General features: G+C 44.9%; 1 protein-coding gene across 1 annotated transcript in view; it reads right to left on the bottom strand.

The window, feature by feature from the left end:
• P4ha3 (prolyl 4-hydroxylase subunit alpha 3) overlaps positions 1-14,899 on the bottom strand; it is a 33,178-nt gene that overhangs the window by 8,873 nt on the left and 9,406 nt on the right. The window contains exons 4-7 of the mRNA XM_028770610.1: positions 11,984-12,133; positions 9,113-9,164; positions 5,121-5,284; positions 4,749-4,925 (exon numbers count right to left, since the gene is read on the bottom strand). Coding sequence (XP_028626443.1) covers positions 4,749-4,925; positions 5,121-5,284; positions 9,113-9,164; positions 11,984-12,133 — 543 coding nt within the window. The remainder of the gene's footprint in view (positions 1-4,748; positions 4,926-5,120; positions 5,285-9,112; positions 9,165-11,983; positions 12,134-14,899) is intronic.

Raw genomic sequence — 14,899 nt, forward strand, 5'->3', positions numbered from 1 at the left:
AAGAGAAAGACCAGGTTCTGACGCAAAGGGACAGCTCATCGTGACCACAGACACACCTCTCTCTAGAGCATGACAACCACCTGTCCTTACTCATTGAAGTGTATTTTGTACATGGCAGGAACACGTCTCTTGCATTTAAAGAACCAGTACAACTGTCTCTATGGAACCCCTTTTGTGCGTGCAAGACTGAACTGCAGAAGAGCAGAGCAATTTCTCGTCTCAGTTTGTATCACAGCGTCAGCCCTGGAGCTTGAGCTGGGGTAAGCGCTTCATGTTTGACAAATTAAATGAACACCTCCAGCAATGCTGGTGTGCAGTCAGGGCCAGCCTGACCCTTCTGAAGAATCCTAGCCAAAGTCCTTCCTTATAGAGGTTCATTAATAAGCTCAGCTTATGAAAAAAAAACCCACAGGTTTGAGGTCAATAATTTAACCGTTTCTATTTTGTTCTGAATGCATCTGTATGCAGCATTTATATTTCATTGCAAACTCACTGCCCTAGGGACAGAGAAACGAGCACTCGAGGCCATATCTGCTTCTGAGTCAGCCTCTGTAAGGCTAAGGCTCGGCCTGGCAGGGAGAAGATGCTCAGAAATGGTTAAAGGGACAGCTGAGTGGATGAAGCCTCCTCCCCATTCTCTCCTATCTCCAAGAAGTTAGATCCAGACGTGGAACAATAAACTGTGTGCATCCAAAATCCTTTCCCTCGTGAGCCACAGGCAACTGAAACCCTTCCCTTCGTGAACGGCATAGCCGAGCCCTTCTCCAGCACAGCAGCCTTCTCTGCTGCTAAATCTGGCAGATGATCTCGAACAAGCCTGTTCCGGTTCCCTGAATTCATTTCCTCATCAATAGGCACAGCACACCGGTGCACCCTTGAAAGCTCTTCTTGCCCTGGTGTTCCGCTATCCTGTTATCCTAGGATGTCCTCTGTCCTTTCTAAAACCACTCAGAGAGAGGAGAGATGCAAAGAGAAATGCCCTCTTCTGTTACTCTAGGGCAAAAGCAAAGTTTAAAAACAAATCCCCGTCCCCACTAGGGAGTGACTTTGTTCTTAATTCTTTTCACAGTTCTGTCATTATTCTCTAGAGAGCAAGTATTGATTGTGCTTTTGATGTTAAGCCCTGTGATGGATGTATGTGATGTCTCTGTATCTGTATATTAAACCAGACAAAGTCCCTGTGCGTGGACTGACGTTGCAATGGGCAGGCACAGGCTGCTCTGGATACACAGAGACAGGCCTCTAGCCCCTCCTTCTGAGGGATCGGAATCCTTCCCAGAATGCCTACATTCATGCTGCAATCATACATACTGAAAGAAGTCAAGGGTACAGTGTTCCAGACATTCCAGACAGATGGAAGGAAGGAAGGAGGAAGGGAGGGGGAGAGAGAGTGAGGGAGAGAGTGAAAGCGAGAGAGAGAAGGATGGAGAGAGAGGCCTATTTACAGAAAAGACATGCAGCTGGATTGTCAAGGGCAGAAAAGATCAGCAACAGCCAGGCTACAGAGGTGTGTCAACACTCAAGCAGGAGTTTAAGTAAGAGATGTAGAAAGCCAGTTCTGATCTTCAAAGATTAGTTTGGGCAGGCACAGCGGCATGTGCCTGTCGGCTCTCAGGCACAGCGGCATGTGCCTGTAGGCTCTCAGGCACAGCGGCATGTGCCTGTAGGCTCAGCTCTCAGGAAACTGAGACGGGAGGAACCCAGGTGTTTGAGGCCAGTTTGGGTGACAGGACAAAACCTTTCTCCAAGTATAAAATTCAGGGGTTGGAGTATAGCTCAGTTGATAAAGGGCCTGCTGTGCAAGCAGGGGGACCTGAGTTTGATCTCCAGCATTCACATAAAGAGCCAGATGTGGAGGGAGTCTGTAACCCAAGAGGTTAGGGAGGGAGATCCTTGGAGTTCATAGGCTAGCTGGCTTAGCTGGATTGATAAGCTCCAGGTTCAATGAGAGACACCATCTCAAAAAGTAAGGTGGGGGACTGGAGAGATGGCTCAGCAGTTAAGAGCACTAACTACTCTTTCAGCGTCCTGAGTTCAATTCCCAGCAACCACAAGGTCGCTCACAACCATCTGTAATAGGCTCCGATGCCCAATTCTGGTGTGTCTGAATACAACTGCAGTGTATTCACATAAAATAAATAAATTTAAAAAAAGTAAGGTGGGGAGGTTAATGAAGAAAACCTTCGAATTCAGTCTGGCATCATACAAATGAGTATACATACATGAACAAGTATAAACACCACACACAAGGCAAAATCATAAGATTCTGGCAGTAATGATTATAAAATGTGTTGGGGAGATAGGACATTCATTAACCCACAAAATTTCTAGTGATACCAGCCAATACATAAATGGCAGAAAAATTAGGTGCTATACAGATGGTAACATCTTCGAGTTCACAGAAAGGGTGGTTTAGTGCACATGGCCCCATAAAATAGTCCTGAGAGGCACAGGTACTCAGAGAAGCAATGAAAGCAGACCAGAACTGCAGCCAGAGCTGGGGGCCCTCTGGATGGAGGACCATGGTGTCCATTGAGTCCATGAGGAGGAAGGGCAGGGTAGATGAGGAAGGAAGCTGATGGGAGGAGGCTTCAGGAGGGAACAGTGAGGAGGAGGCAGAGAGCCATGGAGGCTCAGGTACCATGGACACCATCCTCCCACATGTCCTCAGCTTATTCCTGGAATAATCACAGACCAGGCAGGCATCAACAACCCCAGTGAGAGGTTGCCAGGAAAGGGAGAGTGGCAAGGTATGTGCATGCGGAGTAGATGACCTTGCTGCAAAGGATTCAATGAACATCTCAGGATGGTCATCACCATGGCAACAGAGCTGTTCTAAGGAAAAGGCTGCTGCTGGCCTGATGCCACTTCTGGCTCCCTGAGAAGCTGATGCCACTCAGTGGTTACCATCCCCATCCTAGCTAATCATCTCAAAAGACAAAACAAAACAAACAAACAACAGGACAGACCTAGACCAGCCTGGGGGACCTTCTGCGTGGTTGCTTTTCTCACTCCAACCCAGACTCTTGCAGTCTGCTCTGAGTTTTCCTTAAAATAACAGGCCCAGTCACAGCCCCCTTCTGTTTAGCAGTTTGCCCCCAGCTCTTCCGTGGCCAGACTCTCGACTGTGGGCTTTGTTAGTGGTGTCTCACTGTCCATCCCTATCAGGGGTCGTCTTCTCCCTCGTCCTTTCTGCACTACAGCCACCAGGCTCCTCTCTGTTCTCTGAACATGTCACCCATCAGGCCCTTGCAATGTGTGGCTTTGTCTTTCCAGAATACCCTGGCCTTTACTCTCAGTGAAAGAGACCTGTTCCTTCCTCTCCTCCACAGAGCTCCCTCCCATCCACCTTCCTCTTAGGTCACACAGCACGTTTGATCCCGGCACTGTCTTTCTCTCACCTTCCCAACCTTCCTAATGCTGTGACCCTTTAATACAGTTCCTCATGTTGTGGTGACCCCAACCATAAAATTATCTTCATTGCTACTTCAGAACTATAACTCTGCTAATGTTATGAACACAATGTTAATATCTGAGATGCAGGACATTTGATACGTGACCCCTGTGAAAGGATCGTTTGACCCCGAAAGGGGTCAAGACTCCCAGGTTGAAAATCACTGCCTTACATGGAGGAAAAGTTCCTCACCCCTTTGAAAAAGCAAATAATTGTGCCTTTAAAGAAAGTACAACAGGATTGTAGAGGCGAGATGGGATATCTTTTCTGGATATTTGCCACATTTCCTAACGGGGGCAAAGACACATCCCTTCCCACTGACACCAGTTCAGCTCGGTCACTTGCTGTTCCTTCCTTCCATGGGACGGATTAGATAGGCCTCTTTTTTTTGTGACAGTGGGACAGGGTCTCACTATGTAGCTCTGTCTGTCCATCGTCTTGGAACTCACTATGCAAACCAGGCTGGCTTCAAACTCACAGAGATCCTCCTGCCTCTGCTTTTGCTTTTTATTCGGAATGTTTTCACTTCCAAATAGAAGCTTTGAAAGCCAGCTCACCTTTGCCATTTCTGTCTTGTTCCCTCTTCCATGAGACACCGGCAGAGGCTACTCTGCCAGGCTGGGTTCCAGAGCTGCAGCCAACCCAACACAAACATATAATGTGGTAAACTGTTGCTGTCTCCAAGGTTCAGGGCCACTTATTACTAAGTGTAACTTAGCCTAAGCTTCCTAACAGGAAAAACAACAGAGTGACAACCAGCACTCTCTAAACTCCAGTCCTGAATCTAGTGCACAATTATCTTAAATCAGTTCCCCCTTCTGGGCCTCAGTTTCCTTAACAGAGTCATGAAGTTGGATCAGATAATCTGCAAATATGTACTAGTGTTTCACTCCTTGTTACTGTCAAGTTCTTTTCTTCTATTAACTATAAGGAAGAGTTGATGTTTTGGGAAATTTCCTTCGTATTTCCTAATATCACTTTGATATATACATGATGGTATCTGTGCGTCTCAAGCACACTATTGGCTGGATTTTAGCAACTGTCTAAGCTATGATTTTCATATCCCTAAGAAGACATTGCCAGCACAATGTGAACATCCTCTAAATCCCCTGGCACCTCTTCTCAATCCTTTCCCACCAGAGGCGAATACAGCCATGCTTCCCCCACTCCCACCCCGCTGACTGGTCTTACAGAGTGGTTAGCATTTTGAACTCCTGGACTAAGGGTCTTGCTATGCCAGCTGTCTGTTCTCCAGGCATGAGAGGACACAGAGAGGGTATTTGGGGATGCTCACCCATGGTTCTGCAAGCTCTCGGATTTTCTGAGCTTCCTCATCACTGACAAAGTCATGGTAGAGAGCTACGAGGGGTCGCAGGTGGATGACCTCCTTGCGGGCGGGCTGGAGCAGTAGGTAGGGGCTGGAATTGGTCTCGTAGGAGCAGTAGAGGCTGGGGATTTGGTAGTGTGTTGGCTGAAAGGAGAGATTAGAGTTGATGCAAGAAAAGAAGGGTCAAGGAAACCATCTCAGTAAAGACTGGAATTTAAGACCACAGAGCCATTTGGGAGCTGTGTGGTAAGCTGTATTGCCATCAAGGCATCAGATTTTCCCTCAAGTTATCCCGACTCTAGTCAGTCCTCCCCTTTCTCTCTCCCTGAGGAATCTCACCTGGGAGCCCAGGGTCTGGCACAGCCCCTCGTAGGTGTCCCTGGTCTGCAGGTGGGGTACGTTGGGCCTCTGAATTACAGTCTCAGCCACTGTCTGGTGACCATTCTGGGCCAAGAGCCTTTCATATTTCAACACATTCCTGGCCATCCTCTTGTTGTCTGGGCCTGGGAGAAATCCAAACAGGAAATAACACAGGTGAATAAATCCTGGCCTCGGGAAGAACTCTCAAGACTTCCTGCAGCTGGCTGTGTTGGGTACATGCCTTTGATCCCAGCTTCCAGGAGGCAGAGACAGGAAGACCTCTGTGAGTTCCAGGTCAGCCAGAGCTACATTGTGAGACCTGGTCTCATAAAAACAACAACAACAACAACACCCCAAACCAAACAAACAAACAAACAAACAAAACCCAAAACTACTGAAGCTTTACTAGCGCGCGGGGTTGACATTTTCATACTTTAAATTACATCTCACGTCAGTGCCCTTCCTCCTGACTTTAAAAAATGACTGGCCTGGACCTGCTGGACCTGAGGGATGCTGCTAACATTATTAGACAGGGACCACGATGGTCACTTTTATGTAGAAAAGAAGCTTCACCATTCGTCCATCCGCTCAGTTGCACTTCAAAGATGTTCAAAACATGCTCTATGCCAGACACCGGGCTGAACTCCCCGAGCGGAGTCCAAGAACTACTTGGAAGAGAACATGGCAAGTAAGAGAAGGAGAAGGGTGCTCAGTCATCACCTAAAGTACAGGCCCAACTTGTTCTTATATATTATATTCCTGTGAGCATGTGTGTATGGCAGGGGGTGCGCCCATGTGTGTGCTTTTGGAGGCCAGTTAGGTGTCTTCCTCAGTTGCTGTCCACTTTATTCCTTTGACACATGATCTCTCACTGAACCTAGTGTTCCTTGTTTTTCAGCGAGGCTGTCTGTCCTGCAGACCCCAGAAAGCCACCTGTCCCTGCATCTTCCCAAGGCCAGCTCTGATGTTACAGTACTCGGGAACAGCAGTTCTCAACCTTCCTAGTGCTGGGGCCCTTTAATATAGTTCCTCATGTTGGACCCACAGGTTGAGAACTGCTGCTCTGGAATGTTCCTTCAGAATTCCTACTAGGGGGCTGGAGGGATGGCTCCATGGTTAAGAGTGCTTCCTACTCTCTCAGAGGACCACGGTTCAGTGCCCAGTGTCCATGTCAGGCAGGGCACTGATATGAACTCGAGTTCCAGGGCATCTGATACTTCCTTCTGGAATTCTCTGGCCCCTGCCCTCACTCATACACATTCCCACACACAGATTCCAACATGCACACATAATTAAAAACAAAAAATAAATATTAAAAAATTCCTACTGGCCTACACAGAGCAGAACCATATGGGTCAAAGGGAAGCTGGACTTTATTTTACCAGAGTCAGAGAATCTGAGGCACACACTGTGCTTTTAAGGTACCACTCCTGTTGTCGAAGGGCACACATGATTATTCCTTTCTAATAAAAGGAGAAATGAAGCTTTGGAGAATGGAAATGATGGATCCAAACACCAGTGGACATACCACAAAGCCAGAAATGGAAGCAAGACTTTCAGTGTCTGTCCCCTATTCATCACCAATGGTAGCACACAGCTTGGGTCATTAAGAAATGAAGATTTTAATGGATCAAGCACAAAGAAGTAAAAGAATGTTGACTTTAGATTCTACATTTTTTTCTCTGTGTGTGTGTGTGTGTGTGTGTTTGTGTATGCATGTTCTTGCACACTTGTGAAGGCACGTGAAAGGGTGCACAGGCATGTGCAGGCTGAGGTTGTCGAGAGTCATCCTCCATTGCTCTTCTGCCTCACTCACTGTGCACTCTCAGTTGAAGCCAGAGCTGTTGACTGTGGCTAGTTTTGCTAGTGACCATCTTCTGGATATCTCTTGTTTCACCTTTTGCCTTTGAAGATTGGATCTACAGGTGGGCCACCCCACCCACCCCACATTTTATGTGGGTTTCTGTTGATCTGAACTCTGGCCCTCACCCTTGCAAGATAAGTGCTTTAAGAAGAGCTATCACCCCCGAGCCTTACTTTCCCTTGTCCTACCAATTACCCGTGTGCTTGCAGGCCACCTCATCCCATTCTTTGTCAAGATATCAAAGAGGAACACTGCTGGAGTCCTCTCTGTGTTCACAGTGGATTGGTTCCAGGTTCTTTTTAGATACCAAAATCCACAGAAGCTCATCTGTTTATAAAATAGTGTAGCATTTGCAGACAGCTTATGCACATCCACCAACATGCTTCCAGTCACCTCTGGTTTATTTATAACACTGGACACAACATAAACGCTATATACACAAGTAAGCAAATAGTAGTTCCGCTCAGTGCAAATACAGTGCTTAGAGAACAATGACAAGAGGAAAGGTTACATCTGTTCTTTACCGACAACACTGTTTTTTATGTATTTTTTTTAAAATACAAAGTTGGTTGAATCCATGGATACAGAACACAGAGATAGATGTGAAGGGCAGAACGCACTAGCTGAATTCATGTAAAGTTATGAAAAATTGAAGTTTAAAAGAACTCCAGGGGCTGGGAGAGACAACTCAGCGGTTACAAGCACTGGCTGCTCTTGCATATGGCCTCAGTTTCCAACACGTACATGGTGGCTCACAACCATCTGTAACCCAAGTTCCAGATGATCTACACCTTCTTCTCCATGGTCTCCATGGGCACCAGGCATGTGCATAGTGAACAGACAAAACAAAATGCAGGCAAAACACCCATATACATAAAAATAAAATGTCAAGAAGTCCTCAAATTCTTGGTGACTATTAGTGATTTTGCATCTTCTTTAGTAGCTAAATACTTAAAGGAAAATATAGAAAGCCATCTACCACCAAAATTTTAAGCAAAAATCTTGAAGCTGAGCTATGCAGCATCTCCTCCTTTTACTGTTGACATAAGGCATTCCCTGAAGGGGCTGAAGCTGGACCTGGGCAGGACGCCTGCATAGCCAAGTGAGCTCCAGTTTTAAGGAAGAACTGATAGCTCTCAGTAAACTGTCAAAGAAGTGAATGGCCCTCTGAGTCACTCCCCTCTCACATACACAGTGCACATTGATTTGATTCATTCCTGAGTTTCCTTCCAAAACCTGGGTCTTCAGACTGCCTCTGCAGAAACTGGCTCTTAGCCTATACTTGTTCTCCTTGAGAGAACAAGTTGGGAAGAGGCAGGTTGACATCTTTTAACCATTTTCCCAACTAACTCATGAATTTTCCACTTTCAATGATCTGTCCTGGGGAGGCAGCTCACAGAGCACTTGCTGTCAGCATGAAAGAGCCTGAGTTCAAATGCCCAGCACCCCCACACATGGCTGGATGTGGCTACCCACGCTTGAAATCCCAGCTCTTGCGGGGGCTGGGAGGGGTGAAGACGGGCAGGCAGACTGTTGGAGCTCAGGAGCTTGCTAGCCAAACAGCTTAGATAAAGCAGTGAGCTTCAAGATCAGTGAAGACTGTCTCTAAAAATAAAGTGTAGGGGCTAGAGAGATGGCTCAACAGTTAAGAGCTCTGACTGCTCTTTTAGTGGATCTAGGTTCAATTCTCAGCACCTCCACAGCAGTTCCTGCAACTGTCTGCAACTCCAGTTCCAGAGAGTCTGATGTCTTCTGACTTCCCCAGGCACCAGGCACACAAGTGGTGCACAAACATACAGACAGAGAAAGTACTCATACACATAAAAATACTCCTAAGGGAAAAATAAAAAATGAAATAAAAAGATCTCAATAAAGGAAGATGCCCCATACCCTTCCCTGCTCTCTGCATGCATAAGCACAGGCATGTGCACTGGTTTAAGCATACACACATGTGCACTGGTTTACGCATACACACATGTGCACACATACACACGCACACACACATGTGGGCACACACACATACATGCACATTCAAACTTTACTTGACAAGGATTAAAGGTTAGGAGCAGAGGCGAGATGGGTCGCCTTCTGTCTTAGTATCACTTACTGTAGACAAGGAACTCTCGGGAGAGGTTGAGGGCACACGAAATGTTTCCTACCTTATTGAAAAAGAAAAGAAAGAAAAGTCACCTGAAATGATATTTTCTCTAATTAAATCACTTAATAGTTTTAAAAACTATAAAATACTCTTACCACTGCAGATAATGAAGTTCACTGAAAAAAAGGAAGGAATGCAGAGGATTCTCTTTTGCTTTTAGTTTTTGGTTTTTTTGTTATTGTTTGGTTGTTTTTGTTTTTTATTTTAGCAGCTCTGTGACAAATTAGTCTCCTTGTTAACAAATACATTATTACCACCCTTACTATCAAAGGTAGAGAGAGAACTGGGATAAGCTTGATTAGGCTTGGTGCAGAGCTCAGTGGTGAACTGCTCTCCTGTATGTGCCCTGAGTTTAAGCCACAGTCCCAGCAAAAGGAAAAAGGGGGCGGGGGAACAGGAGGGGGAGGAAGAAGAGGAGGAAGAGGAGGAGGAGGAGGGAGAGGAGGAGGGAGAGGAAGGAGAGGAGGAGGAAGAGATATATAGAGAAAAATTCTAGCGAATGTACAGTTTATCCTTATTCTCCAGGCTTAGTGCTTCCTAGAGTCTAGCCAGTTAGTGGGAAGGAAACAAAAGAAACACTAAAAGGAACATTGCCTGATGTGTAGGAATCAGCCATCTGCAACTTTGGCCTCCTCATGGTCAAAAGGATGTAAGTCTGATGAAGAGAATCCCACACAGGCAGGTTTCTGTCTGTCTCTGGGCGCTGCACAATAACTAGCACACCCGAACGTACAGAAATGGAATTCCTTGTCGTTTAAGCATACTAACATTTCATTTTAGTGATAAAAGCAATAATAATCACACTATAAAATATATGAAGAATGAGATAAAAAAATCACTCCACTGAAGCCCGCCTACGCAGGCGCTTTGACTATATACACTTTTCATGTAGCTTCAGTTGTATTTTTTTTCCTGTCATTATTGTTTCCTTGTAATTTTGCACCAGGAATACTTTTTATCACAGCACGGTCTTCATAGAAATCACTATAATGGCTGCGTTTCATCGCGCCCAGAAACAACATTACAGACGGTGAACGTTCCACTGCTGTTGGAATTACAGATTGTTCTCATTCTTTATTACTGTGGATGGTTATGTTCTATACTTAACCGAGGAGCAGTTCAATAACCCGAGAGTTCTCTGTACTTGCCAGATGCTAATGCAAAGTCGTAGCTTTTAAAGCAAGCACCAATCTCTTAGTCTTGTCTGATCTCTACAGGTAAGGAAACTGAGGCTAGGGCAGAGTAAGTCAGTGGCTCACATTTCCACAGAATTTCAAATTCGTGTGACTCTGAGGTCTACAGCTTAACAACTGATTTAATTGTTACTACATTTTTTTCATTAAAAATGTATTTTATATGGAAGTCAAAGGTCCAAAGTGAAGGGATGTCTACCAGATGCACTGAAGAAGCAGGGAGCATAAATCATTTAAAGGTAAGTCTTCTTTGTTTTGTTCATTTCAAGTAGGACGGAACATGCTGTGAGCGTCCACAGGGCATGCTGGGGAGAGGGGAGGTACAAATGATCTCATATAGTTGATGACACTTGAGCTCAGCCTGTCAGATGGACAAACTGGATGTGACATGGAGAGGTGAAGAGAAGGGAGGAGAAGTCTGTCATCAGATTTGCCAGCAAACAGAACAAAACCAATCACTGGGCACTGCATTTGTAATCCCATCTTGGGAATAAACTGCCTCAGTCTGCTTTCTCTGATGCTCTTTATGCTGGTTCTCTGTTTCCTTCCTTTACTAAAGCCAGCCACTCCTTGGCCTTTGCTACCTCACAGTCAATCATTTTAATACGGAGCAACTGCCCAGGAGCGGTAGGCAGAGCACACAGCTAAGATCCATGTACCATGTGCCATGTACCATGCACATAGTTAAGATCCATGTACCAAGCAGGACCATGGAGGGAGCAGACTGTTAGCTGCTCTGAGGATTAATCTGTCTTCTCATCAAGGTCTTTGATCACAGGCATGCTCTCTTTTTTCTCAGGAAGACAGAGAGAAAATCCATGTATAGGGCTGAGTTTTGTAGTAGAGCACTTGCCTACCACACCCTAGGCTCAATTCACAACAACAACAACAACAACAACAACAACAGGGAACAGCCTGGATTATTAACTTTGGATGGAAACTGCCAGATGGTGTTTTTTTTTCCCAACCTATTCTTGAGGACCATACAATTGGTGAGAAATGAGGATAGTCATAGAAAGAGGGAAGCCGCTATATTTTGGGCGAGAGATGTCTATGTGTGATGCAGCAGGCGGGAGATCAACAGTACCTAGGAAAGAAGAGAGCTGCAGGAGGCCCTCAGGTTGGTACAATGGGATAAAGATGTCACCTCTGAAGCCAACAATGGCCACGTTTCAGCTGGAGTCAGTGTCAGGTGGGAGAGGAAAACCAAACTTCTCCCTTCACAGCAATAGTATGTCACATTAGCAGTGAAGAGGCATGTGCTACTGAGACTCCAACGAGTGCCCTGCATTGACTGTGGTCCCAAACACCAGTGTGGCTGCTGCACTAGCAGGTAAAAGAGAGACTGTGTTACACGACAGGTGAAGACTGTGACGTGGTCCATGCATCAGTTACCACTCTAGACTTAGATCCAGATGTGGGTTCTAAGTCCACCTCTGTGAGTAGACTGGAAGGTTAAGATTTTTTTTTGAAGCTTGATTTACTTATATTCAATCTGTGGTGATAATAAAATAACAGCCTTACACCTGGTCCATACACCCCCCAACCCCAGGAAGTTTAAAGAAATCAGAAAGTGATATAGAACACTGTATCTACTGTGCAAAAATGGACTTCATCACTCTCCTACCTGGAAACAGGCAAAGGCCAAATAATCCAGGGCATCCTCCAGACTGGCCTCATCCTCTGTCTTCCACTCTCCATAAGATCTTCGGAAGAGACTGACAGCTTCCTCCAGCCACGGAATGGCATGGTAGTAATCCCCCATGTCATAGGCCACCTGCAGGGAACACAGCTAGGCTTCAGTTCACAGACAGAGACAAGGAAATCATCTGAATATGCAGAGTAGGAGGCCCTTGAATCCCAGAAGACTAGCCTCTCTCAAGTTCATTTTTATTCAGTTTGGGATCTATTATCTAACAATAGTATAAGGCATTGCGCTTACCGAAAGAAGGGCGGGTTCTGCATCGGAGGGGTCTGTTTTAGGAGATGAGAGATGAACTCGTATGTGCAGGAGGGGGCAGGATGGTTCTGAGGCGTTAAACAGATGCCAAATGCATGGAGGCATGGAGAAGGGGGAGACTTCCGGTCTCAGCCGGTTTACAGAGCGGTACTTGACATGATCTTTCTCAAGGAAGGAAAAGGATTTCAGTGAGCAGGGGTTGCGGGGAAGGGCCTTCAAGATGAGAGAATGGCAAAGTTATCATTCTGCTCACAGAATTCCCCGGGGTCTAGCATGAGGAACCAGGAAGGTGAGCACGAAGGCTATGCACCTGGCCTTCTGCAGGCGTGACTGTGTTCTTAGAAGGACATGATGGTAGCTCTTTGAGGATGAGACATATTTAATTTATCCAGTCCTTTCTGACTATCATGCGTGTGGTGCTCATTATCCTTAAAGTACTGGGTCAGCGAAGGCTGTGAACAAACCAATCCCCCAGCACAACATAGTCAACACTGTGACGACAGCAGACGGCGGAATGCTGTGGGAGCTGAGCAGGTCAGTTCTGATTAAACGTTGGACTGGCAGCATGTACCAGACATAGCTCCTGTCTCCTACCAGCTTAGAGTTAAGTAGAATACCAGACCTTTGGGGAGAACTTCCTGGAAGTCAACGTTGAAGCAACATGGAATTATAAAGTCACCAAGTGGGAAAACTCTTACCAAATGACTTCACTGGGGTGTGCCTGCCAGTCAGGGCAAGCCACAGAGATGCTGCTCCTCTGCAGCCGGAATAACAGAGCAGCTCCCAACTCAGGCCTGCCAGGAGCTTCGGGGATTGTTTTGCTCATTCTCCCATTTCTAATTTGTAAAAAAGGTTGAACTGAATAATAATAATAATGATAATAATGGTGTTGATGATAACCTAAACTTTTCCAGTTAAATTAACTGTGTATGTTGTGTGCATGTGTACATGTGTGTGGCGTGTATGTGTGTATATATGGTACATGTAGCATATATGTGTGTATGTGGTGTGTGTCTGGAATGTGTATGTGGTATGTGGTGTGTATGTACATGGGGAGGCAGTGTATGTGTGTGGTGTGTGTGTGTATGTATGTGATATATGTGTATAGTATGTATATGTGTACTGTGGTATGTGTAGCATACATATGCATTATGTGTGGTGTGTGTATGTGCATGGTGTGTGTGGGTAGTATATATATATATATATATATGTATATGTGTGGTATGTGTGTGGTGTATATGTATGTTAGGTGGAAGTGTATGTGTGTGGTGTGTGCATATAGTATATATGTGTGGTATGTGTGTGATATGTATGTAGTATATTTATTTATATGTGTAGTGTGTGTGTGTGGTATGTGTATGGTGTGTGTGTATGGTAGGGGGTAGTCTATGTATTTGGTATGTATATGTGTATGGTATGTGTGTAGCATGTATATGTGTATATGTGGTGTGTATATATGTGGGGGGCAATGTATGTGTCATGTGTGTGTATATGGTATATGTATGTAGTATACATATGTGTATGCGGTATATATATGTGTATGTATGTGGTATGTATATATGTGTTGTATGTATATATAAGTGATGCTGGAGATTGAACTCAGAGTTCCATGCGTGAAAGGGAGCTATATCCCAGTCCTAACCATTTATCTGACATTTTCATGGGGAATTTCAAGTCCTCACAATATGGTGGATCGACATAAATTTGTGTCTTTCAAACACAAATATTTAGACATTTTAAACAAAATACACAAAGCACTTACATGTTTCCAAAGGGGAAAAAATCTTAAATGCCAAGTGGTAGAAACAGAAATTTAGCTGAAAACTTAAGCAGTGAGCTCATTAGCAGATGCTTAAGCTGTGTAGGATGTGGGAGGCTGAGGCCAGCCTGGGCTACAGAGTGAAGCCGAAAGAAAAATGATCACAAGCAGCCACAGGATGCAGTAAGAATGCTAATAGCATCCCTTCCTCATAGCCCAGACGGCAGGTAGTCTGAGCAAATATCAGCAAGAGACTAAACCATTTATGGCAGATTCCGATAATAGATCTATAAAAATGAATTATTGGGCTGGAGAGATGGCTCAGCAGTTAAGAGCACTGGCTGGTATTGCAGAGGACCTGGGTTGAATTTCCATTACTCATATGGAGACTCTTAAGTGTCCATAACTCCACTTCCAGGGGATCTGACACCATCTTCTGACATCTGAAGGCACTAGGCATGCACACAGTTCACAGACATACATACAAGCAAGACACTCATACATAAAATAAAGTAAGTCTTTAAAAATGAACCATTAATACATATGACAACAGAAATACATTATAGTATAAACTGCAGAGTGAGGAAGCCAACCCCAGAAGATAATGTCCTGCACGGAGAGGACACTGGTGACCTGGGTGGCAGTGAGGTGGTAGGAGAAAGAAAAAATATGTAATTAAATATAGTCACATTTTAAAATGAATTTTACTTCATTTATAGATATAACTGCACACACACATATATGACAGATACAGATAGATAGATAGATAGATAGATGATAGATAGATAGATAGATAGATAGATAGATAGATAGATAGATAGATA

Source organism: Grammomys surdaster, unplaced genomic scaffold (genome assembly GCF_004785775.1).
Source record: "Grammomys surdaster isolate TR1022 unplaced genomic scaffold, NIH_TR_1.0 203, whole genome shotgun sequence".
In the NCBI taxonomy this organism is placed as follows: Eukaryota; Metazoa; Chordata; class Mammalia; order Rodentia; family Muridae; genus Grammomys; species Grammomys surdaster.